Raw genomic sequence first — 26,545 nt, 5'->3', positions numbered from 1 at the left:
TGAAAAAAGAATGCAAAAAGCTGGAAAGGAAATGGAGGAAATGTTATAAGGAACATGAAAACATTTCTACTGACGTGCAATCAGGAACTTTCACCTTGGAATTAAAAAAGGACCAAGTTTCGTACTATGAAACCAAAATTGACAAGGTGGCTAACTCTCCAAGGGAACTATTCCAAATTGTCAAAACCCTTACCACACTGAAGTCGGGAACCAATCTCCAAGTCTTCACAGTAGCATGGTGCAATGAACTTGCAGTGTTCTTTAAAAACAAAATCTGACATATACTGCACATTACAGCAGACTGAAAATGTCTCCAATTCCACCTCAGAGAAACATTTTTCTAACACACCCTCTAAATGCTTTTCAATCTTCCCACCCATTTCTAGTGACCTACTCCTAACGCTTTTTAGCAAAGGGAAATCAGGATAGCCTTTGGACCTCACACCACCCCACATACTCCTTAGAAGAGTAAAATATATATTTCCTGCACTACTGGACCTCATTTTCTTGCTCACTACTGGACTGGTCCTCTGGCACGGAAACATGCTGTTGTTAAACGTTTTTTTTTTTTTTTTAAACAGTCTTGATCCCTCATGCCCATGGAATTATAAACTCATCTCACTGCTTCCGGCTATAGAGAAGGTTTTGGAAAAACATGTTAATCAAAGTCTTTCCCTATTTCATGAGGAAAACTCCCTCCATCCCACACAGATGAGGTTCAGCCCACAAAATAGCACAGAAACAGTCCTCTTAACAGTAACGAGGGGTTTAAAAGTATGCTGGACCAGGGAGGATCTGGTCATCCTTCTTGACTTGAGTACGGTTTTTGATATGGTTGACCATGAAATACTTATACAAAGAATGAGTGAAGCTGGAATAAAATGGTTAGCCCTTAAGTGACACACTTCCTTCTTCAAAGACAGGACATTTAAAATCTGTGAGAACACATATTACTCTGACATCCTTTCCCTGAAGTATGGGGTACTGCAGTGCTCAGCCCAATACTTGGTAATCTTTAAAAAGGCATGCTAACTGACATTGTTCAGAGATTTGGGCTGTCCATTGTTTAATATACTGATAATGCACAACTGGTTGTCTCCTCTTACACCTGGAAAAGGACCACAATACCAGCATCTGTTTCCCTGTTAAGCTAGGTGGATGTCAGTCTGCTGTCTTAAGCTAAATGAGAAACAAAGACAGAATCGATGATTCTGGGGAATCGACCTGACCCTCATCCTTCACTAGAATGGCCAGAGTGACTGGGCAATTCGCCAATCCTTTTCTCCCCCTTAAAAAGCTTAGGAATGTGGGTTGACAGTTCCCTCTCTATTGATGCCCTAGCAAAAAAACTTGCAGCAACTTCTTTTGGCATCCTTAGAGTTCGCCAAAAAATCTTAAATCTACTACTCATCTCCTCCAGAACAACTGTGCTCCAATCCCTGGTTCCCTCTCGCCTGAGTTATGTGAACTCCCTACACGTAGGTTCCCCAAAATATGTAACCTAAAGACTCCAGGTTTATCAAAAAGTGGCTGCAAGGACTAAACTCAATGTTTCAAAACACGCCTCAGCTAAAAATGCCCCAGCCTTCCTCTTTGGCTCCCTCTTCAGGCAAGGATCACATTCAAATCATTATGTATAGCCCATAGAGGTCTTCACTCCAAAGGACGATCCTTGATTAGGGCACTATTGGTACTATACACCCCTAACAGGGCACTAAGATCTTTTTCTGCCTGACCCCTGAAGGTGCCTCAAATTAAATAAAACCAGATGGGGAGGAAGATCCTTCTCCCATCTCATCCCTAAACCTTAGAACTCACTGCCCTTGGAATTAAGAAGCCTGAAACACTGTTTAGGAAACAGCTTAAATCCTGGCTCTTTTCCTACTTTAAGACCTCTTCATCTGGCCCCCCGTCTGCCTATGTGCAATCCTACAGCTCAACAGCACTGGAAGCCTTCGGGGATCCATGAGCTTTAGAAGTTTGCATAAAATAGAGTAGATGTGTTTGATTCTAAACAATTGGCTACATGGCAAATTAATACTTGATCCCTTGGGATGATGACTTTGGGCATGCTGTAAGTTGTTTCTATCAGTTTCCTTTGTGTACAGTATTGTTGACCCTTTCTTAGCCTTTAGGTTTACACTTACATCAAGGTAATGGAAAGTTTGGTTAGATGTCAATTTTTCTCTATCATGTATGGAGTTTAATGAAGTTAAATTTTCTTCCGATTTTTGTCTAAGTCCACACAATATCAAAGACAGATCATTTATGAATCTCAGATAAAGCCTAGTGTTGTTTAACCACTGTGGGTTCTTATGCATATGCTACTTGTCAAAGTAATGTATAAAGATGTTTGCATAGGCTAGTGCTGTTAAAGAGCCCATCAAACATGCTGTCATTTGAAGAAAATATTTGCCTAATGCCCAGAAACAGTTATGGTCATGGATGTAGTCCATACGTTCCATCAGGAAATTAATGCTTACTCCTAGATCATGTTCTCTTAGTAAATAAAACTCCAATACTTCAAGTCTCTTAGAATGTGTGAAGGATTTAGAGAATGCAGTACATCTAGTGTGCACAACAAGTTTTCCTCTGTATCCTCAATGCCCATCCTATTACAATTTTGCAGACTTCCTATTTTACTCTGAATGTATTATACTGCTCTCCTTGTAATCACTTGTAAAAACATATTTGCTCATTTGTTCTTAAATACATCCAGTTGATGAAACAATCAAGCTTCCAGCAGAATATACTTTTTTTTAGGCAACATCTACAAACCGGAAATTTGTGATGATTCTTCATCAAATATTACATTTTCTGCCAGTGATCCAGTCATTACACACATCAAGATTCACTTTTCTTGATTGACAGAAGACATCAGCCCCAGTGGGAATGGGAGTGAGACAGAGGAAAGACAGGGAGAGTGTTGTGATCTTCTAATCCACACGTCTCTCCTACTTTAGGTGATTCACAATAGTGTTTCCAAAAGTGAATACCAAATGCATATGACTTCTTAATGGCAGACACAGAAAATCTAAACCACAATCGTAGGAAGCAAGTAATGAATGGTGGAATCCTGAATGTAAAGTGAATCCAGAATTCAGGGAGGAAGCAGGAAAACAAGCGCAACAATACCAAAACATAGGGGGTGATTCCAACCTTGGCGGGCGGCTACCGCCTTCCGCCAGGCGGAAACCGCCATAACGCGGACCCCATTCCAACATTCCCGCTGGGCCGGCGGGAATGAGGCCGCAACACAGGAGCCGGCTCCGAATGGAGCCGGCGGTGTTGCGGCCGTGCGACGGGTGCAGTTGCACCCGTCGTGCTTAAGCTGGCTGGGGCCCTGTTAGGGGACCCCTGCACTGCCCATGCCAGTGGCATGGGCAGTGCAGGGGCCCCCAGGGGCCCCAGGACACCCCTTACCGCCAGCCTCTTCCTGGCGGTAAGGGGGTCATAATCCCCAGGGCAGTGCTGCTTGCAGCGCTGCCCTGGCGGATTATCCCAGCCGGGGCAAAAACGGCAGAAAACCGCCAGCCCCGGCGGGGCGACCGCGGCTTTACTGCCACGGTCAGAATGGGGATTGAAGCACCGCCAGCCTGTTGGCGGTGCTTCCATCATTCTTCGCCCTGGCGGTCCAAGACCGCCAGGGTCAGAATGACCCCCATAATCTAGAGGCAAGTCAGACTTCAGGCACCCTTTCAGTAAATACAACCAAATTGTAATCCGGGGAGCAATATGGAAGGACCTGAAAAAACAGAGAAAGTTGCCAGGCATTTTTTTAATGGAAGTGAATTGTTTTTAAAGCTCTGCTACCACACATGACCTGGAAGTCCCACCCATTGACCTCCACAAGTGATGATCCTGTAGCCCAGCAACCACAGACCGGTCTCCCATAGCCTTCCTGGCTTACTAATATAGATTCTTTGGTGACCGTTCCTATAGGAAAATCTTAAAGTCCATGTGATCCCCTTATTTTGGACAATACATCTCTAATTCAAGACTTTTATAAAGCTTCTTCCTCTGACTATGGTCACCAGCCAGTGAGCTGTAAGTCTTCAAATCCTCCACACGGCCTGGCATCCATTTCTCACAATAGATAGAATCCTTTAGTACCATAGCTTCTCCTTCATTTGCAGTATTGATTATTATGCTTTATTACTGATCAAATAGTTCAGACATCTCACCTCATTTGGAGATAAATGTTATTGCTTCTTTGAGATCCAATAAATTATGTGGCATTGGTGCTTAATGGGATAACTTTTATCTAACTTCTTTGAATTCACTGTCCATTACATCCAGAAGCTGGCGGAGAACAAATGCAGGGGGGCACAGAGTCCCCCCTGCACTGCTCATTCTGTGCAGGCAGTGCGTAATTCAAGGGTGCTGGTGCACTGCGTGTGCAGCACCATTGCCGCTGGCTCAACTATAAGCCAGGAACAATGGTGCTGCACCTTTCTTACTGGGCTGACTGGTGTAAACATTGTTTTCCACCAGTCAGCCCAGTGGGAAAGTTGTAATGGGGCCGGTAGGGAGACTGCCAGCATTGCTGCGGTCTCCTCATCTGGAGTTTGGCGATCGGATGTTTCCTTCCCCCAAACTCCTAATGGCCCCCATAGTGTCTTCCAAAATACCTTCCAAAATAATCTACCAACATCATAGTTCTGGTGCCTCATTTGAAAGTGGGGAATCAATGAGCTTCCCATGGCAGAGCGTTCACTGACTTAAATGGGAGAAACCATCCCTGGTAGCACATTGGCCTTGCTACCATGGCCAACCCAGGCAACAAATACACATAAATTTCACCAATGAGCATGGCAAATATTCTTTGCACGTCATGGTAGTTTGCATTTTTGTATTTCAGAAAGAAACCCCTGCTTTGGGTCAATAAAATGGTTTTACTTTCACTTACCACCACGTTTTGGATGGCATTTTGTAATAGTAAAAGTGCCTATTTATCCACGCACTTTAAAGAGGGTGGGTGAACAAATGGCCAAACCTCAAATGGTCATTACGCCAAAGGACCTTCAAAAGATTAGGTCAGCAGTGGAGAGAGAGTAATTTCTGTTGCAGACATATTAAACTTTCACCAGACTCTAAATGAGGCAGGCAGAACTACAGGTGGCGGGGAGGGTACTACTTCGAATTAACAGTGGCGTGCCCTCCCTGTCAAACTCTAAATCAGGCCCATAATTCTGACAGGTAAGGCTCCCAGCTTTCCATTTTTACTATTTTACACATGAACCTCGTCAGGGGTAGTAAGCACTACATAAATTCAGACAGAAAAAAATGTAATCCGTTTCTGTATTCACTTTTAAAAATGGAAAAAGGTTTGTGCAGATTGACAGCATGTAGAAGGTAAAAGAAGAGATAAGATTTCCTTAAACAGCTGCATTTCTACACCTTTCTGCCTTTGAGCTACAATGCTCAGGTTTACACATTAGTGCATTATTGTAGTATGTAAATCTGCTTATAGCAGTGCTTAATTTAAAAAAAAATGAGCCCCAGGGCCCTGGTAAGGTGGCTAGTGCAGCTTGCACCACCCACATTGCCATTGGTAGACTTAACAATGACAGCACCTACACAACTACTAACCATCACACTGCCTTAAGTGTGACAATTAATACTGTTCGAAGTCCTCAAAGCTGTAAGAATAGCTTGTACAGCAGGTGTTAGTTGTTATTATTGTATATTAAATTAATAAACAACTGTTCTCCTTATCTCTAAGTTACACAAACAGCTCCACCATGTGGCAGCTGTCTGAAGTGCAGGTTTTGCAATAAAGTGGCGGTGCAAGCACCATCAACCATCGGCTCAAATTAAGCACTAGATTATAGTGCTCAGGCCTGACAGGTAAAAAATTGTGAGTTTACGTTTAGATTAACAAAAGGGGAAAGTTCCAATTTACACCTACATTTTTTTCATAAAATAAATATGGATTAATACTGAAGAGGCAAGCCAATTAATACAGAAGGATAAATACTGATTAAAATATTAAAACAATAAAACTGTGAGTCCTAGTGATATAATTTAGTTGACAAGTTTGAGTGCAGTAGTATCTGAGTCTACAGGTCACCAATGGTCAAAATCAGAACCCACCACGTATAGTATACAGTAATAATAGTTTGCCCAGAGAAAAGTCCTCACTTTTGCAGTCAACCATTCTTTTGTATTCATAATTAGATCACAATTTCCATTTAATTTGCAAACTGATAAGCTGTATTTATTGCAGCCTTCTGCATGCACCACTCACTCTGTTTCTTCATGTAAAGGTTTATAGCAGGGCACAAGACCTAAAAGAAGTTGGGGGGACTAGCCAAGTTAGGCAGTATGCAAGTGACATCATGGTGCTTGACATCACAATGCAACATCGCACCGTCACAGGAAGTGAGATCACAACCCATGGCCTCACAGGAAGAGACATCACAAGAAGCGACATTAGATCTTAACTCTTCACACAAGTTTCAAAGGTTTATCATGAGTTCATTTGAGTGCATTATGAGACTTAACAATTGAGATTTTGTGTCTGGTTTGTGCCAAAATCATGATGCATCCTGACACAATACAATATCCTCAATTTATACATTTTTTTTTTAACTATGCCACAAAGAAGTTTGCAACAAGGAGAAACGTAGCAGTAAATCTATTCTGCCTGATTGGTTGCAAAGTCTATATTTTAAAATATCTTATGGGGTTAAGGCACCTGCTGCAGAGATATTTGTGTGCTCAGTACATCCCAGGGAACAATAATAATGGTAAGATAACTTTGGAGGGTAACACATTTGCAGGAGAGACCTATATATTCTCTAGTCCCAGTTTTGAATCAAAGTAGCGTAGAGGATTGATGTGTCTCCTGCAAAGCATCTGTAGATGACGGATTTAAATTTTACGTCTCGTAGTAAGTGAGTTACTGCTTTCAACACAGACATTCTTATTTTACTTGCAGTTTGTAAATTGTAATCCTTCTAAAAGAGCAAGGCAAGCTAGGAAGAAAATGTGACTGCTACACCTTGTAACCCTCACTGTCTTATGTAACACATATTGGACACTAATAACACATTTATAGAATTCATTTTCAATGTATAACATATAAGTCTGACGTAAAGCGCTCTGACACCCTGCATTGGGACGAGTAATGCTATAAAAGCAATAAAATAAAATAGTGGTACTTAAATTTGTTATTTGTCTAAATAATGGGACAGACCAACACCTCTGACATTCTTATAGTGCATACATATCACTTATATATGGGGCTGAACACCGTAAAAAGTATGCCTCTCTTAAATATTTGTGAAGTGATAACAACAAGCTGTGTGTCTTTGTTTTCCCTTGCTTGCATTTGCATTTAGGTCAAATAGATCCCAGTCAGGACAGTAATTCAGCTTTTGTTATGGCTCCAGCATAAGTCTGAATCATGAAAGCCCCCTCGCTACTTGCACGTTGCTAATCGAAATGAGAGCAGACAAGTTGCAGGCGCTGCTAAATCTGTCCCGCTGTCTGGAAATTACACAGGGACATGTTCAGCATATTTCCGTGGGTCCCACTTCTTGCAGGGTGGATCGTGTTCACCCTGTGAACATAGTGGGTGGACACTGTGTACCTGCATGTACCCTCAACTTGTGCCCTGGTTGATAGATTGAGATGTTGAGCGTGTGTTGCTTTGGACTATAGTCATTAGTGGAAGTGTCCTGTCACTGTATTGATCTCTTCCAGACTGAATCATTATTTCTGTTTCTGCCTTCCATCTCCATAATCCAGATGTTCGGTCCCTATTGTGTGAGCAAGACAGCCCTCCTCGCCCTCACCAAAGCACTGACACCTGAACTGCTAGCGATGAATATTCGAGTGAATTGTGTTGTTCCCGGATTCTTCAAGACAGCCTTCAGCCGTGTTGTGAGTATGTTTGATGATATGATGGCAAGCTGAGAAAACCAACCATGCATTATCACGTTCATATTCTATATCTGCAGATGATGTCCACATCTATGTCTTTCATGTATAATAGAAGCTTTCACCAAAGAAGTATTTTTGGTAAATATATGTTTAGCTTTTAGGCATACAATATATCATTGGCTATGGTCAACATTCACATTGTCCGCCTTCAGTGGTAGTTATTTTTGTTTGTGTTCTCTGATTCCATGTGTATATTTACAGCCAGTGTTCATTACAACACATAGGGGGTCATTACGACCCTGGCGGAAGGCGGAGAACCGGCGGTAAGACCGCCAACAGGCTGGCGGTCTTACCTTGTGGAATTATGACCATGGCGGTTACCGCCATGGTCATCCGCCGGTTCTCCGTTCCGCCTGCCAGGGCGGAGATGACCGCCGGGCTGGAGACCTGGGTCTCCAGCCCGGCGGCCGTCACTATACCGCCGGCGGTATTTGGACCCGGCTTACCGCTGTGGATTTCCAGTGGTTTGAACCGCCATGAAATCCATGGCACTAAGCACTATCAGTGCCAGGGAATTCCTTCCCTAGCACTGATAGGGGACTCTCCCACCCCCACCCCGACTTCCTCCCCTACACCCCCCACCACCCCTGCCACCCCCCAAATGTAGCAGGGTCCCCCTCCCCACCCCGACCCCCAACATCACAACACCCATACCCACACGACACGCATGCAGGCACCACCAATACACACACACCCCGACATACGTGCCAACATCCACACACACCGTCAGACAGGCACACCCACATTCAAACATACACGCACACATCCATACAGACATACCCATCGACATACACAGACTTATTCCCAAACACACATCACCCCCACGCACTCACACACCCCCTCTACATACTCAGACGCACACCCCCCTGCACGCACACAACACACAATCCCCCACCCCCTGCCCTAACGGACGATCGACTTACCTGGTCCGTCGATCCTCCAGGAGGGGACGGGAGCCATGGGGGCAGCTCCGCCGACACCACACCGCCAACAGAACACCGCCACGGCGAATCACAGGGCGTGATTCGCTGGGCGGTGTTCTGTTGGCGTGGCGGTGGAGGTGAAGCAACCTCCACTTCCCCGCCGCCCGCCAGTATGGCTGTTTGCGGCTCTCCGTCCATAAAGGGACGGAGAGCTGCCAACGGTCATAATAGGCCGAGCGGCAAACCGCCTGCACTGGCGTTCTTCCGCACGGCGGTCCCTCGGCGGTCTGTAAAAAAGACCGCCGAGGTCAAAATGACCCCCATAGTAGTATCAAACCAAGATCAAAAGTCACCATTTGGATTGGATGTCAGAATATCAAGTTTTTAATATTATGTTATCCTAATACTGATGGAATAGCATTGATAACCAAATTATCTAATAGGTAGGTACATGTAGGTTGGTAAAGATTTATTATTCGTAACTCCACATCTATGTACCTAGATGATGATGTGTGTGTGTGTGTGGGTGTGCATGTGTGTGCGGGTGTGCATGTGTGTGTGTGTGTGTGTGTGTGTGTGTGTATATATATATATATATATATATATATATACATATATTTATTTACTGAAACCCAAAGGTTGCAGGGACACAGTTGTCTCATCAATAGAGTTATTGCAAATGTTGCAGTGAGAATATGAAAGATGCCATAGAATATGTAATCAATGATATAATATGTGGAATAATTAGCTGTGCATGGCGAAGGCGTGAGTTATAGTTACCTTAGGGTGCGAGTTGTAGTTACTTGAAAGAACTGTAACTATAACTGCTGAATTTCTATGGTTTTGCATGATTAAATTCGGAAACTAACTATAATGCCCCTGTAACCTTTGTTTTCTTCAGTGAATTTCTATGTTTTTTTAAAAGTATAGTCATTTTCATTGCTATACGTAAATACAGCCGCAGCCACGTATGGCCTTTGGCGTGGCCTGCAGCCAGCCCTTGCGGACAGGTCTATGAGTGGGTGCATCAGGGTGTCTGTGGGTCTGTGAGTGTGTGTGTGATGGTCTGAGTGGGTGTATGATGGGTGCGTAACTGTCTGAGTGGGTCTGAGTGTGTGCGTGATGGTCTGACTAGGGCTGTGAGTGAGTGCATGAGGGTCTGAGTGGGTGTCTGAGTGGGTCTGTGAGTGGGAGCAAAAGCGTTTGAGTGAGTGTGTGAGTGGAAGAATTGAATGAAAGAGAGAGAAAGAAAGTGAGAGGGAGAGAGAGTTTTTAGGCTTTGATGTCTGATAAACTTGGAATGAGATACTTATCTCCAATTTAAAATAAAAGCATGTATTTGTTTTCTTTTTAATATTATAATTTGTTTTTGTTGAAATGGAAATGAGTCCAGCTGGACCCAAACCCCCAAAGCTCAGTGTGAAAGTCTGCGAAACTGTCTTGGTATGGTCAGAGGGCCAGTACTTATACCCAACAGTCGCGGTTCACGGGTGGGGTGCGGATGGGCGGGGAATAAACATTAAATTATTTTTGTTTAAAAACACTTACCTGAGCACCGTGAGGCGCTCCGCCTTCCTTCTCCTTTGCCTCGTCGCTGCAGGCACAGGCTCCCAGCCTGCCCTGCAGCCAATCCTGACACTGCTCTGAGCAGAGTTATGATTGGCTGGGAGCACCCAGCCAGGGCACTTCCGGCAGACTGGAAGCCTGTGCATGCTCTCTTCAGCCTAGCAACTGTGTTGCTGGGCTGGAGAGAGCCTACTGCGTATGTGTGTTTGGCATACCTGAAACACCCGGCCAAACATACATGCACAGTGAGGGAGAGTGCTGTGCATGCCCCATCACTGCTCGTCACCCCTGTGCCCCCACTTTACCAGATAACAATAATAAACTCAGTTTATTATTGTTTTCTGGTAAATGTTTTGCAGCTGCTGCTGCTGGCGGTGGGGGGGCGCTGCCTTTGAAGTGGGGGTGATTTAAGAGCAGCTCCGTGAAGTGCACAGGTTCACCTTTCATCCCAGCCCTGACTCCAGACTATCAGTGGGGGGGTAATCAGCCCTTTGTGTGGGACAGAGAACACTGCCTATCGAGATCGAAGCGTCAGTCCCCCCACCCATGAAGAACTATCAGAATGCAGATTAATGCAGATGAGCTCTCTGTCACACCTACCCATCCTGTGTTTGTGGCTGTCTAGAGGGAATGCACAAAGTGTAGCTGACACCTACCCCACACGTGTATTGGAGACAGGCTACAAGGCACATAGAGCAGTAAGAGCTGACAAATACCCACTTTCTAAAAGTGGTATTTCTAAAATAGTAATGTTAAATCCAATCTTACAAGTAAAGAGGATTTATCATTACCATTTAAAAGATATGAAACATGATGCAGCTACTCCTTTCTGATCAAGAATTACAGCATAAAGGTGTATTGAAAAATTCCCAATGCTGGCCTTTGAGACTAGTAGGCCTCACAGTAGTGAAAAAATGACTGAGGTAGTTTTTCACTACCAGGACATAAAAGCACATGTGTGAGAAAGTAGCCTCTTTCAAGCATGGTCACCTCCATTTTTGGCCTGTTTGTCAGTGTGTTTTGACTGTGTCACTGGGATCCTGCTAGTTTGGACCCCAGTGCTTATGGTTTGTGGCCTACTTTGTCAGTATGTTTCACTGTTTTCGTCAGTATGCTTCACTGTGTCACAGGGCTCCTGCTAACCAGGACCCCATTGCTTATGCTCTCTCTGATTCCAAATTTGTTCCTCCATACTGGAAACCCAGTATTCGACTCCAAATTGGCATACTGGTCCCCCCTTATAAGTCCCTAGGATATGGTACTTAGGTACCCAGGGCATTGGAGATCCAGGGGATCCCTATGGGCTGCAGCATTTCTTGTGCCACCAATAGGGAGCCCATGCAAAGGCTTCTACAGGACTGCCATTGCATTGTAACTCAGACTATAGCCAAGTAAGGTGTCTAACAACTGGGAATTGTACCCCAATACTGATTCCAGTATTGGTTGCACAATCCCATGCACTCTGGGGCTCCACAGTGGACCCCCAGTACTACCATACCAGCCTTCTGAGGTTTTCCAGGCAGCCCCAGCTGCTGCCACCTCACAGACAGGCTTCTGCCCTCCTGGGTCTTCAGCAGCTCAATACCAAGAAGACAGAACAAATCATTTTCTTTGGGAGAGGGGTATTACACCCTCTCCCTTTGGAAGTAGGTATTACAGGCATGGGAGAGGTATCCTCCCAGAGCCTCTGGAAATGCTTTGAAGGGCACAAATTTGCCCTCCTTGCATAATCCAGTCTACACAGGTTCAGGGACCCCCAGTCCCTACTCCAGTGCAAAATGGACAAAGGAAAGGGGAGTGAACAGCCCCCTGTCCATCATCACCCCATGGGTTGTAACCAGAGCTCCTCTAGAGTGTCCCTCGGTTTTGACATCTTGAATTCCAAGGTGGTGGGGCACTCTGGGAGCATCTGAGTGGCCAGTGACAGCAGGTGATGTCAGCGACCCTTCCTGATAGGTGCTAACCTGGTTAGGTGACGAATCCCCCTCTCAGGACTATTTAGGGTCTCTCCTCTGGGTGTTTCTTCAGATTCGGATTGCAAGACTCCAGCAGGAATCCTCTGCATCCTTTACTTCATCTTCTACCGATGGATCAACTGCTGACTGCTCCAGGAACTCTACAAAACTGCAACAAAGAAGCTAAGATGACTTCTGCAACAGTGTACCTTCAGCTCCTGCCAGCAACTGCAACAGTTTCCAGGCCGTGCATCCTCCGAGGACTGCCTGTCTTCAGTTTGCACCAGAAGAACCAAAGGAATCTCCCATGGAGTGACTTCCTGCTTCAGCATGCACCTCTCTGCAGTGACCTCCGGTGGCTTGGGTCTCCTCTCCAGATGACAGGCGTGGATCCAGCAACACGGGTGGTGGACTAAAGTGACTCCTGTAGTCCCAACGTCCAGCTGTACAACTTTGGTGGAGGTAAGAGCTTGCTTCCCCTCGCAAGACAGTACCCCTGTGCACCGGGTGACTTGCAGTTGCCAAGGCTTGTGTGCGACCTTCAAAGAATTTCTTTGTGCACAGCACAGCTTAGACCCTTAGCACTCCATTCCGCAATGCACAGCTTCCTGAGTGGTTCTCTGGCAGCGTGGGAATCCTTTCTGTCATGCTGCATGGGCCTCCATTTGCGCCTACTTTGTCCCCGTGCTGTGGGACACCTGTGTATGCTGCCTGGTCTTCTGAGGGCTCTCTGAGTTGCTGAGAGCCCCCTCTGTCTCCCCTTCCTGGGTAGAGGCCACCAGGTCCATCCTGGTCCCGGACAGCACCATTTTTCGCTAACCGCAAGCTTGGCATGCGCCAAGGCTTGTTAGGGTAATCCAGTGACGTAAACCAGACTGCATTCATCCATCCGGCGTGGGACATCTTCTGCACCAACCAGGAACCCACATCTCTCTTCTTTGGTGCAATACTGACTTTGTCTTATCACCTGCAGTCCTTCTTTTGCAGCTTCATCCAGGTTAGCAAGGGCTTGTGCTCTCCCTGGACTCTTCAGTGCTTCTTGGACTTGGTCCCCTTCTTCCACAGGTCTTCAGGTCCAGGAATCCATCATTGGTGTCTTGCAATCTCTTCTGGTTCTTGCATTATCTTCTATCACAACTTCTAGTGTGTTTTAGGAAACTTGCTGTGTTTTACTCCATCGTTCCTGGTCTCTGGGGTGGGGTCTATTACTTACCTTTGGTGTTTTCTTACACTCCCAGTGCCTCTCTACACATTACACTTGCCTAGGTGGGAAACTGACTTTCACATTCCACTATTTTAGTTTATGGTTTGCGTTCCCCCTAGGCCCATTGCAACCTATTGTGATTTTCACTATTTGCCCTGTTTTCCTACTGTGTACTTACCAGTTTTTGGTTACTAGTGTATATATTGTGTAATTTACTTACCTCCTAAGGGAGTATAGTCTCCAAAGTATTTTGGCATTGTGTCACTAAAATAAAGTACCTTTATTTTTGTAACACTGAGTATTGTCTTTCGTGTGTGTGTGTGTGAGTACGGTGTGACTACAGAGGTACTGCAAGAGCTTTGCATGTCTCCTAGTTCAGCCTTGGTTGCTCTGCCTACAGCTACTTCTAGACAGCCTGGCTTCTAGACACTGACTGCATTTCATTAACAAGGGATAACAGGACCTGGTATAAGTTGTAAGTACCTTGGTACCCACTACAAACCAGGACAGCCTCCTACAACATGTCCTACCTTTTACTTACATAGCGCCCTGCCTTATGGGCTACTGAGGGCCTACCTGAGGGGTGACTTATATGTGATAAAGGGGGAGTTTAAGGCTTGGCAAGGGGTTTAAATGCCAAGTCAAAGTGGCAGTGAAACTGCACACACAGGCTCTGCAATGGCAGGCCTGAGGCATGTTTAAGGTCTACTGAAGTGGGTGGCACAATCAGTGCTGCAGGCCCTCTAGTAGCATTTAATTCACAGGCATTGGGTATATAGTATGCCGCTGTACAAGGGACGTATAAGTAAATTAAATATGACAATTGTGTATACACTAATGTTACCATGTTTAGGAGAGAAGCACATACACTTTAGCACTGGTCAGCAATGGTAAAGTGCTCAGAATCCTAAAGCCAACAAAAAGATACAGCAATTATGTAAGGCAAACAGGCAAAAAGATTGGGGAAAAACCACCGTAAGGCAGACGGGTCTAGCAGTGGCCACAACTTTTTCTTCAGGTTCCGGCAGACTAATTAGATGTAGAGGATTGGACTTGCAACACCAGGAATCTCCACGGTGGGTCAACCTCGTAAAATATACTGACATTTTGAACATTAATCTTTCAAAAGCTACTCAATGGATTTAAACCAAATCAGAAAAAGCATGGTTTCTGGGTAGTTTGAGTCAATATATATTTTTTCCGCTGGGACAACAGCCATAAGAGCATATAAAATACAATATGCACAGAATATTGAAAAAGTGAAAGGACGATTGTAAGAATAATGGTATAAAAAAACATTCATTTAAGAACAATAATATATACACAGGATCTTAAAAAAGAACAAAATCACCAATAGCAGCAATGCAATTAATGAGGTCTGGAATGCCTTGATCTCAGGGCAGCATAAAAAAACAAGAGACAGCAAACAATATGTACATTTGGTAAAAGCTGCAGGAACAGAAGGGCTTGGCCAAAGTTCAGGGGTTTCAGTAGTGAGGTGATAAACATTCTTTTTGGAATGCTGAAATATTTACATGACAACACTAAATGCAGGGTATCCTGTGGAGACTTATTGTCAAGGGGCCCCAATGGTCCAGTATAAGACCAACTCCTGGGGGATGCCAGAAGGTGGTGTAGCATATTAAACCTAAACCTTTTCTGAAGTAACCTGTCCCGCTCATTAATTACTAGAGTTAGATATGGCTCCATGCATTCAACAGATTTTAACGGTATAAACCATTGGCTTTCTCAACTCAATGATTTCATGCTGCACTGAAGTCTGTGCTAAGAACATATCACTCACCCTATTAAGCTCTAAACGGCACATGGATTAGGGATTAGAGAATATGTCCTCCCTCCCCAAGCTGACAAAGGCTGCCTTTCTGTAAGCAATCAAAGGGGTTTAAAGTGCGGGATGAAGGGATAAAGAATCGTAAAGGATCCACCCATTTAACTGTGATTTAGCTCCAGTCCTTATCTTGATCCAGCAAAGCTATGGTCGGAGAGCGGCAAAGTCTCCAATTTAGCCAGCACCAAGCTCATCATGGACAGAAAAAGCTGGGGTGCTAGTAGGGGCTTTCAAAATACATCTAAGGAACCCATTCTCCGCTACCTGAATCTTATCGATACTCGTGTATCCCCAGACCTCACAACCATATAGGACCTTGAACACACATTTGGCCTGATAAAGCCTAACAAGGGTGTTAGGGGGCTGAGATCCCAACCTCTGAACAAAACCTGCAACTGTACCCATGGCTTGGATGAGTTCGCCCTCTGCCCTTCAGTCAGTGGGTCTTAGCTTCTGTTTACATAAAACAGCACCCCTAGATATGAGAAAACAGGAACTTTGGCCAGTATATGATTTCCCACCTGGAAAGTTTTAGAGCTGGTAGACCGGGGCCAATTACCATCCAATACGATTTTGCCAAATTTACCGCCAGGTCTAAGTTTCTCATAAAGGCATCAAACCGATCCACTAATGACTGCAGACCCCTTGCGGTACAAGCCATACGAATGGCATTGTCCTCATAAAGTAAGACCGGAACGGGCCTGGGTCCCACCCTTGGGCAGTCTGCCTGCAAAGACAGAAGTTATTCTAGCCCATTGATGTAAAGAGTGAACAGGAATGGGGCAAGGATGCACCCCTGATGGACTGCCATACTAGTGCCAAATTCCTGAGTACATTCCAACCCCTTGGAATATCAAACCAAAGCTGTGGTGTTAAAATGCAAGTTGGACAAAAGGATCAGAATGACAGCCATGGTCAAACCATTTGGGTCCTCAGATCTACCATTAAATATGTGTGGCCTGTAACATTGCTGACATTTTCTGTGTAAGAACCAAGAATGCAGATAGGATGCCCCCCTGCTTCCGGGGTAAAGGAGAAGCTTTCAGCCAAATTTAATGTAATTATGTTCAGCAGTTTTTTTCTGGATCATTATTCAATTATCTTATTAAAAATTTCATGGGGAAAACTAGTTTTGGGATAGTCCTTTTTCCTCCGTCCCACTTGACAGATCAGCTTGAAACTTTCCACGAGGTGGATGATACTTTCTTGGAAATGTTCATAAAGATTCAGCAAACTACATATGAGGATCTGGGTGTACTAAATGATAGTGCTAGGTAGCCTTAGCATAGAATACACTTGCAGAGACTCTTTTGGGAAAGAACAGTCTTGTTTACTTAACCTCTAGCTCAAGCATCAGTAGCTGTGGCTGTGAGCTGTAAAACTCAGTATAGGAACTTAGGGCCTCATTTACAAGGATTCTTGCTTCGCTCCCCTCCATCAAAAGAAAAGGTCAGGAATGTGCTGCATCTATGAGATACGGCGCATTCATGTCCTTTCTCCCCTGTGCTGGGCACAATTGGCAGCCATGCGCGAACGCAGGCATTCTTGTACCATGGTGCAAGGGTGTCTGCGTTGTAGGAATGATTGTCTTTGTGAAGGAAGGGACACCTTCCTGCACAATAAAATCTCTTGAGGTGATTTCTGCTTACAATGTGTGCTTCAAAATGCAACCAAAGGCCAGCAGAACAAGCCTTCTTCGAGCTTCTCTTCTTCAAATGTGAACTAAGGGTAAGGGTGCCAGTGGTGCCCATTTTATTGTAGACACATGAACCGAGGGGACAATGCTGTCACTTGCCATTGGACTGCTCAGTTCCCTCCTCTCTAGTGACGCATTTCCTGTAATGTGTGGCATTTGGCTGTCCCAGAGTGCCCCATTCTTGCCCTTTCCATAATGGCACAACCCTTCCTTGATTGTGTGGAACAAGGTAACCCACCCTCGGGGTGTGGCTATCAATGGACTACACACCCATGGTAAAACCGGTTTTAACACTGGTTTCCCACTCTTGGCCCTGTCTCCTAGATGTCTGCAGGAACAAAAAGCATCCGGATCAGGAGTCTTTTTACAAGGGGCCAGTCACAGACGTCATCACCCTTGAAGTTCGCCTTTTGGATCAACATCCTTGGCAGCCTTCTTTGGCTAATGCTTTTGTTCCTGAGCCTGGGAGTCATTCACAAGTCTCCGCAGGCAGTCAGAAAACCGTCTATGTGTGAACAGCCTTTGTGAGGCCACTGTACTAGCTAGACTGCAGGGTAGCAACTTTCTGGAATTTGCTTAAAATTAATAGTGACGTTAAATCCGATCTGACCATCAGATCAGGTTTAATTTTCCCATTAATTTGATATCTTACTTGACCTGGTTAGGTGGTCCCATTCAGAAGTTAGACACGCTTAAGTGTAATCACTCTACCCTGTGTCAGCCAATAGGGCTCCTAACCTTCCCCAGCAAAACAACAATTTGGAAGTGTTGTTGGAAAGACATATTAAAAACATATCTAACTTAAGAATATATTGCTCCCTGCCATAGTAGTTGGTAGACCTGATTTAGTCAATGGGCTTCTGGGTCCTCTCTTCTCTAGTGGCACAGTTCCTGTGATGTGTGCCACCAAGATATAACCAAGTTGCCCATTCTTGCCCCTTCCAAAATGGCATGACCTATCCTGGGTCATGAGGAGCAAGGTTACCGACCTCGGGTGTGTCTACCAGTGGACTACACGCCCATGGGAAAACCAGTTCTAACACTGGTTTCTCCCTCTTGGGCCTGTCTCCTAGATGTCTGCAGGAACAAAATGCATCCTGTTCAGGAGTTTTGTTACCACCAGCCTTTCAAAGGCAGCTCCACCTTTGTAGCTTGCCTTTTGGGCCAACACCCTTTGCAGCCTTCCTGGGGGAGGAGGTCACATCTCATTCCACTATTAATGCTATTGGTCCTGGGCCTAGGAGTCTATGTGTGATAGGCCTTTGTGAGACCACTGTATTGATTGGAGTGCAGGGTAGCAACTTTCTGAAAGTTGCCTAAAAATAATAGTGATATTACATCTGATCTGACCATGAGATTAGGTTTAATTTTCTTATTGCTTTGATACCTTACTTGACCCTTTCAGAGATTAGTTGTATTTAAATGTAAACCAGTTAACCCTGTGTTACCCAAAGGGGCTCCTATCCTTCCCCAGAAAAGCAACAACTTTGAAGTGTTGCTGGAAAGACATATTACAAGCATATGTCTACCTTAAGAATTATTGCTCCCTGCCATAAGACTTTGTAGGCCTGCTTTAGGGGAGTCTGACATATGTACTTAAGGGAAGTGGTCTCTTTGTCATTAGGGGTAATGCCAAAGTCGAGTTACTAGTGTGGCACACTGCCCTTTCAGTCTGCAGTGGCGGGCTAAAGTGCCATTGACTTTTGGTACATGCAGGATGCACAAACAGTGCTGTGGTCCTGTGTGGACATTCTGCCTTTCATGCTCAGAGTACCTGGGTACCATATACTAGGGACATATAAGTAAGGTAATGCTTGCCAATTGGGGATAGTTAATTAAACATACTTTTGTATAGGGTTAAACACTGGCATTGAGATCTGGTTAGCAGGCCACAGTGCACTCTCAAAGCCAATAAACCAGCAGCATCTGTCCAAAAGGGGTGGGGCACATGCAGAAAGATGCATTTCCTTACGTTGCACAATAGTTACTAGCAAAACAAAAAAAACAAAAAAAAATGTATTTTCATTTGATAAATAGTCCAACTTCCATACCCACTACCCAACCCAGTGGCAAAAACCATATGGTACTGTACAAATACACACACCCATACACACACACACACACACACACACATATATAATATGGATCAAGGAGATAATATCAATACAACTATATTGATTCACAAAAAAATATTGGAAAATAAATATCGAACACAAAAATAACAAAAGCTATAAATTTGGAATATACTAAATATTACTCTAAAGCTTGCTATGGGAGGGTGACTGCAAAATATGATGTCATTATTAATTTAAGAGAACACGGGTAGCCCACAAGCATCACCAAAATCATAGTAAGGCACGTACTACAAGATTAAAGAGAGGCAAGCACTAGCATCCAAGAGCCCACAAATTAAATACTAAAAGATATATTCACAAATTTCCTCTACACATCACAAGCCAGCTACCAGCTATACCAAACTTGAAAATGCTTTGTAGAACAAATTTAACACCCCTCCTGCCTCTAGAAGATTTCAAGATATCCAAAGTCCTGAACACTTAATCATCACATATAATTAAGAACTCTTCATCTTATATGATACCCTTAACAATGAAAAATGCATTATAATATTTTCTACAGCAGATAACTTATTACAACTAAGCCAATGTCAAAAATGGATGATGGAAGGAAATATAAATTGTGCCCCAAACCCTTAACGTAAATAGACACCATACATGGTGAATATCAAAACACATAAATACCATTCATATACACCCTACTACATAATAAACAAAATAGCGCTTACTACGAAGTACTAAACCACATTAAAATTAAAACAAACCACTACTCCCTACATACAATAATAAGTGATCTTGAACAAGCCATGATCCAAACTATCTTCAAACTATACCCACATACAGCCATACAAGACTGCTACTACTATTTTAATCAAAGCATTTGGAGACACCTCCAACACTCTGCACTAAGGGCCAGATGTAGCAATCTACAATTTTGCGACTTGCAAATTGCGAATCAGACCGACTCGCAATTTGGAACTCGCAAATTTGTATGCAGAAAGGTGTCTCAGTAGCCTTCTGCGACTCGCTATGGGGTCGCAAAGACCCACCTCATGAATGTTAATGAGGTGGGTCGCATTTTGCAACCCCATAGCGAGTCCATGCACTCACAGGGATGGTGGCCTGCTGAAGACCGCAGACCTCCATGTCTGTGACTGCTTTTTTAATAAAGCATTTATTTTTTAGATTTTGCAGCCCGTTTTCCTTAAAGGAAAACGAGTTGCAAAAAGAAAAACTTCGAAACCATTTGGTTTCGTTTTTTTCAGAGTAGGCAGTGGTCTATAGGACCATTGCTTGCTCTGAAAAAACATTTTTTTCAGCATTCACAAAGGAGAAGGGGTCCCATGGGGACCCCTTCCCTTTTGCGAATGAGTTACCACCCACTTCAAGTGGGTGGTAACTGCGAGTTGGTTTGCGACCGCATTCGCGGTCACAAAGCAACTCAGCATGGCGATGCGGTCGCAAATAGGAAGGGAACACCCCTTCCTATTTGCGAGTCGCGTCCTCAAATTGCGAGTCGCTAAGGTTGTGCTTCGCGTTCGCCCTTTTGCATGCCGCAAACTGAGTTTTTCGCAGTTTGCGACGTGCAAAAGGCTTCCTACATCTGGCCCTAAGAGTAGTTTGCAACAAGCAGCCCATTTCCCCTGCAAATAAAAAAAACATTATTGCACTAGACTATGTCCCTGTAACAGACGTAACTAACCACTACAACTTACATATAGCAAGTCTAATCAACAAACACAAACAAAGTCCCCTAATGAACTACTTTGACAACATTGGGATTGGCAGACTGCACCATTCATGTGGCTATAGACCCCAACCCAAATTTCAAATACCATGATGAATGTCGTTGACAGTATTTTGCCTCAAGAAGCAAAAACTAACAATGTAGTGGATGGATGGCATAATGCCTTCCTATCTATTCTAGGCAGAACCCAACCAACACGCAACAAAATCATAGAAGCCCTACAATAAAACAGTTACCAGCAACTACAAATGGAGCAATCAGTAACCCAAATTAAACCTAAAATTAGCAAACAAGCCAATAGAATGTACGGCATTCTACAATCTAAAGTAAAGCTCTTCATTAACAACAAGGGTGTATATTACTTAAAATACCAAATATGACTGATGTATACAATTAATATGTAAAGATATGTATAATAATTAGTTAAAAAAAACAAAAATGTCAGCAACCACAAAGCTCAAAATCACAACTAAAATCAATTCGAAACAATTAAATATAATACATAAACAATTTACTTTAACAGCTATTAATCACATAACATACACATATAAAATAAAATGTAACATTTCTATTCTGAAAAAAAACAACTTAAATAACACTTACCACCAAAATTCACCAAAAACACAGAAAAATAAATCCAAATAAGCCCCAAAAATATAAAAATCAAACAGGCCCATTGAAATCCAGCAAAGCAATCCAAAGATGTAAGAAACCATAAAAAAACAAAAAATTGTAAAAAAAGAAATGGGTCTGGAAACCTGAAAAAACCAAAGGAAATCTAAATTTAAAATATTGGTTTACTAGTAAGCAAAATTAATTCCTTTAAATAAAAGCAAGATCCAGATGTTGATAACATCATTTTAGATCCATAAACTTATAAAAAACACAAAAAATACCCAACTTCATTTAACACTATCTTTAGTCGTAACAAAACATTATAATGTATCTATACAAAACACATACCATTAAATAAAATAATTATACAATACTACCAAACTCTAATTAGGCCTAACACAGAGCACTAGTAAACAAAAATACACAAACTATAAATAAACTTTTTAAAAAATTGGAAAGCAACACTACACCTACCGTTTACTAGTACGCCCTATATCTCCTTTACTCCCAAACCCAATGGAAAACCTTTATAAAAAGTTTTACTTGATCCGACAAACAGCAGCACCTTCCTGCAGCTCAGTTTCAAAACAATGAATGAGAAATCTTACTAATAGACTACTAAAGTTAAGTTATTGGTAATTAAAACGACTGCTAAATTAAACTAAAGGAAAGACTATCTCCCTATAGAATGTAATGGGGATTCAAATAGGAAAAGTTTTAAAAATGTTCACAAAATGTAAAAAAAAATGTACAAAAAAAGTAAAACATGTAAATAACATATATGAAAATATGAAACACTCATGAGAGTATAAAATAAATATTCTTATAAAAAAGACAACATTGTAGTATTTAAGATATACTCAAAAAAGGATTTCAATTTGTTAACAAAAATGTATTTGAAACAAGTATATATATATATGTGTGTAAAGATAAATGTAGCACTCTTAAAAAAATAACAAAATAGAACTATTGAAACAAAATCTACATGTTTTATGTAATGTTAAAAATGAACTAAAATATTCTTTAACTACAATAATGAAAACATTTTTCTTATGTGTACAAATATATATATATATATATATATATATATAAGTATATATATATATATAAATGTATTTAAAAATTTATACACAAACATTAAATACATTTTAAAATATAAATACAATTTACAAATGGTGTTATGTGCCTTTAGTATTTTAAAAAGTATCAGTAATATATGTGACAAATGCAATACCAACTCCTATTTAAACCATTCAAGGGAAGGTGTTGCACACTAAAAGGATTACATTGACTAATTCCACTCCAATCCAAACCATTTTGAGGAAGGTGTTGGACCACAAAGGGGTTCCATTTACTATTCCCACTCCAATCTAAATCTTTTTGGGGAAGGTGTTGGACAATAAAGGACTTACATTTACTGTTCCCACTCCAATCTAAACTATTTTTGGGAAGGTGTTGGACAATAAAAGGGTTACATCTACTACTCTCACCCCAATCTAATCCCTTTTGAGGAAGGTGTTGGACAATAACAGGGTTACATTTACTATTACGACTCAATTCTAAACCATTTTAGGGAAAGTGTTGGGCTGTAGAACACTAAAAATGTTACATTTACTGTTCCCACTCCTAGCTAACCCATTTTGAGGAATGTATTTGGTACTAAGTAGTTACATTTACTATTTCCACTACAATCTAAACCAATTTAAAGAATGTGTTGGACACCACAGAAATTACATTAACTATTCCCACTTCGATCTACACCATTTTGGGGAAGGTGTTAGACAATACATATTGGTTACATTTACTATTCCTATTCGAATTTCAACCATTTTGGAGAAGCCATTGGACACTAACATGGTTATATTTAGAATTCTCACTCCAATCTAAATCATTTTGAGGAAGGTGTTGGACACTAAAAGGGTTACATTTACTGTCCCTCTCCAATCTCAAATATGTTTGGGAAGGTGTTGGACAATAAAGATGTTACCTTTACTGTTTCACTCCAATTTAAACCTCTAAGGGGAAGATGTTAGACACAAAAGGGGCTACATTTACTATACCCTCTCCATAGTAACACATCTTACATAAGTTTTTAACTGCAAATAAATTAAATAACTTACACACCACTCTAACATAATACATTTTTGTAATAAAACAGTACACATTATTTAAAAAAACAATCATTTTAAATTGAGAACATTCAATAAATTATACATTATTCTCAATAATAAACAGTTAGGAGATATTATAAGTACTACATGAAATCACACATTAACAATATGTAAACAGATTACAAAATTACAAACATTATTTTTAAATTATATATTTCAAATACCTCGCAATAATTATAATACATAAATAACAGATAATCATTGATGATTACACACATAAATAAATCAATGTTCTTCACAATTATCTAATTTATAATAAATTGAATTACTTTTTCTTCAAATAAGTTTACTATAAACATATTACCTTAAAAATATGGAATAATCATAAAACTCAACATTACTGAAATGTATTTAATACAAAATAATTACAAGTAAAATCTAAATATCAGGCTATATCTCCTACAAAAGTGCTGCTTATACTTTTAACATGGAATTGGTGTTTACTACGTGTCTCTGACTGCAAAATGAGAACTTGAATTGTGTGACAATCCTGCTGAAGTATAAAACGAGTGACAAAAAGGCAGTAGGCTGTTGTATTTTTGGAACATTCAACAAAATTTAAATACCTGTAAATGAACAATATCCATTTAGCAGTTAGGAAAGCAAACATTAAGCACACTTTTTTTGTAATTCTGTGGTGTACCTGAAACCACGATTTACTAGGATTTAAGCAAATGAAGACAATTTACTTGTTGATGCACAAATGATAAATATTCACAGAAACCCGATATCCACACATTGTCCACAGTATGCAATATAGTTTTCTCAGTAAAACTGTATGTCTTTGAAAAGTTAGTGGCTATTGTAATGGAAATTGTGCTGTCTATAAACAACAATGCACTACTACACAATGCTTTATTTACATTGGAAAATCGTACCTCCTTATGCCCATTAAATGCAGGTGGGTCGCAAATGGTTGTTGTTCTAAAAAGTGTGTTGTGGCTCTAAAATGTTTTAAGAACCACTGCTCTAATCTCTTTTTGACAAGTTTATTGATGCACTGTAAAACAGCATTATCAACATTTTAGGTTCCTCGATTGTTAGTATCAAGTTCATGACTTCATATCTGGTAAGTTTGCTAACCCAGGATAGTCATACTGCTTTTGTAATTGAGCTGGAGGTCAGGCATTTTCCCACCTGAACATCATAGGTTTGCATCAAATCAGCAAGAAATCTCAAAATCCCCTTTTCAAATAAATCACCCTAACATGATATTCCAGCTCTTGCCACGCTACAGTGACCAGGGACCTGACCAGGGACCTGACCACATGTTTGGTCCAGGTGTACACTACAGGCCTTAGGCTGAGAAACTATGCCTTTTCTGGAGCCCTGTGTATAATGCATCAATCGCAACAGCATCATGCCATGCACAGCAGTTTTGGAGTACCTCACCTATTGTCTTTTCTCCCAATAACTGCTGTAAAGATCTGATTCCTGCAGCTTTTCCTCCCAGCATCCACTTAGCCACCCACTGGAACTGAGCTGCCGGGTAATAACGCTTTTTAGATCCCCAACCAGCCTCTGTTATAAAGCTGTGAGCAGAGTTCCTATAACCTTGATCAGTATGGAGTCTAGTTCTCTAAATAAATTACTTCAAAGTATCACTTGTAAATTAGCAAAATGCAACAATGGTCTTGGGGGGGGTAGCCATCATTCATAGGGCTATTCTCAGGAACACAGGAAGTGGCAGTTCTGACTAAAACAATGTATTTCCACTCAAACCCCAAATAGTTGATTAAAGAATTACATAAATAACATCACTACCTCAATGGTATGTTTGGCCACCAAGATACTCAAGGATGGCATACTCCTATTTCAGAGCTATTGCAAGTGATGTCCCCAATCCAGAGATGCCAGTGGTTTCAGCTAAGCTGAAAATTATGTGTGCCAGTTGACCTTTATCTCTTAACACGTGACCAATTTCCTGCATCACTTGCATTATCAGGTCTAGGCTTGTGGTGACATATTTCAAATGTAGAAGGATATCATTTACATAAAGCAACACTGAGTGACAGGTTTGAGCTATCTCCCTGTCCCAATACCAGCCTTCCCTTTGTATGACACAGGGCAGGAGATTCATTGCCAAGTGAAATAGAAGCATAAAAAGGGGAGAGCTCTGTAGTGTGATCTTTTCTACCAACCATAAGTTTAAGGCGACCTGTCCAGGAAGGGCACATGCCCTGCGCCTCCATCCATGAAACCGATCCAAGTCATCATGCTTTCTCCTAAACACAGCATTGTAAGAACATGGAGTATTATGCAATGAGGCTGGTTAGGCGTCACTGTGTAATACTCTCACAATACCCCAAAGATGGTCCTTCGTATTCACAAAAAATCCTTAGCTCAGTCCTGGTAGTGTGGCAAAGAGTAGTCAGGCTTTACTAGAGAAATATGTGTTAAGCATTTCTGAGCACCCACATGGACGAAAAGTAATTAACATGACTCGAAAGAAATCCAAAACCAATTTGTGAAAATAAAGCCAATTTTTATATAATAATAGACACCAAAACAAAGTGAGTCAAATACGCATAATTGGGGTTATGGATTTTAGACCAAAAATGAATCGTACATTTGCAAGCTATCAAAATTTACCATTACGGTCAAAGGCAGAAATTCATTAGTGCCACTCGGTCACTTGCAGGGTGAGCTCGGAGGAACCCACTCATGGTTCAGGTTGTGCGGGTCCCAGGACTAAGGTGTGATAGTCAGACCAATTTTACCTGTCTCATGGGGGTGCAGGTGCAGAAGTGTCCTGGCTGTTCTCTGTGCTGAATGGAGAAGCTGTGCATAATCC

At 42.0% G+C, this 26,545-nt stretch overlaps 1 protein-coding gene across 3 annotated transcripts in view; it reads left to right on the top strand.

Moving 5' to 3' along the window:
- Positions 1-26,545, top strand: part of LOC138292044 (dehydrogenase/reductase SDR family member 4-like) — a 628,908-nt gene that overhangs the window by 518,868 nt on the left and 83,495 nt on the right. For all 3 annotated transcript variants that reach the window (XM_069230381.1, XM_069230383.1, XM_069230382.1), the window contains one exon: positions 7,756-7,890. In XM_069230381.1, coding sequence (XP_069086482.1) covers positions 7,756-7,890 — 135 coding nt within the window. The remainder of the gene's footprint in view (positions 1-7,755; positions 7,891-26,545) is intronic.

Source organism: Pleurodeles waltl, chromosome 4_2, assembly GCF_031143425.1.
Source record: "Pleurodeles waltl isolate 20211129_DDA chromosome 4_2, aPleWal1.hap1.20221129, whole genome shotgun sequence".
Lineage (NCBI taxonomy): Eukaryota > Metazoa > Chordata > Amphibia > Caudata > Salamandridae > Pleurodeles > Pleurodeles waltl.
Note: the sequence above shows the minus strand (reverse complement) of the source record. Positions and strands in the feature narration are given on the sequence as shown.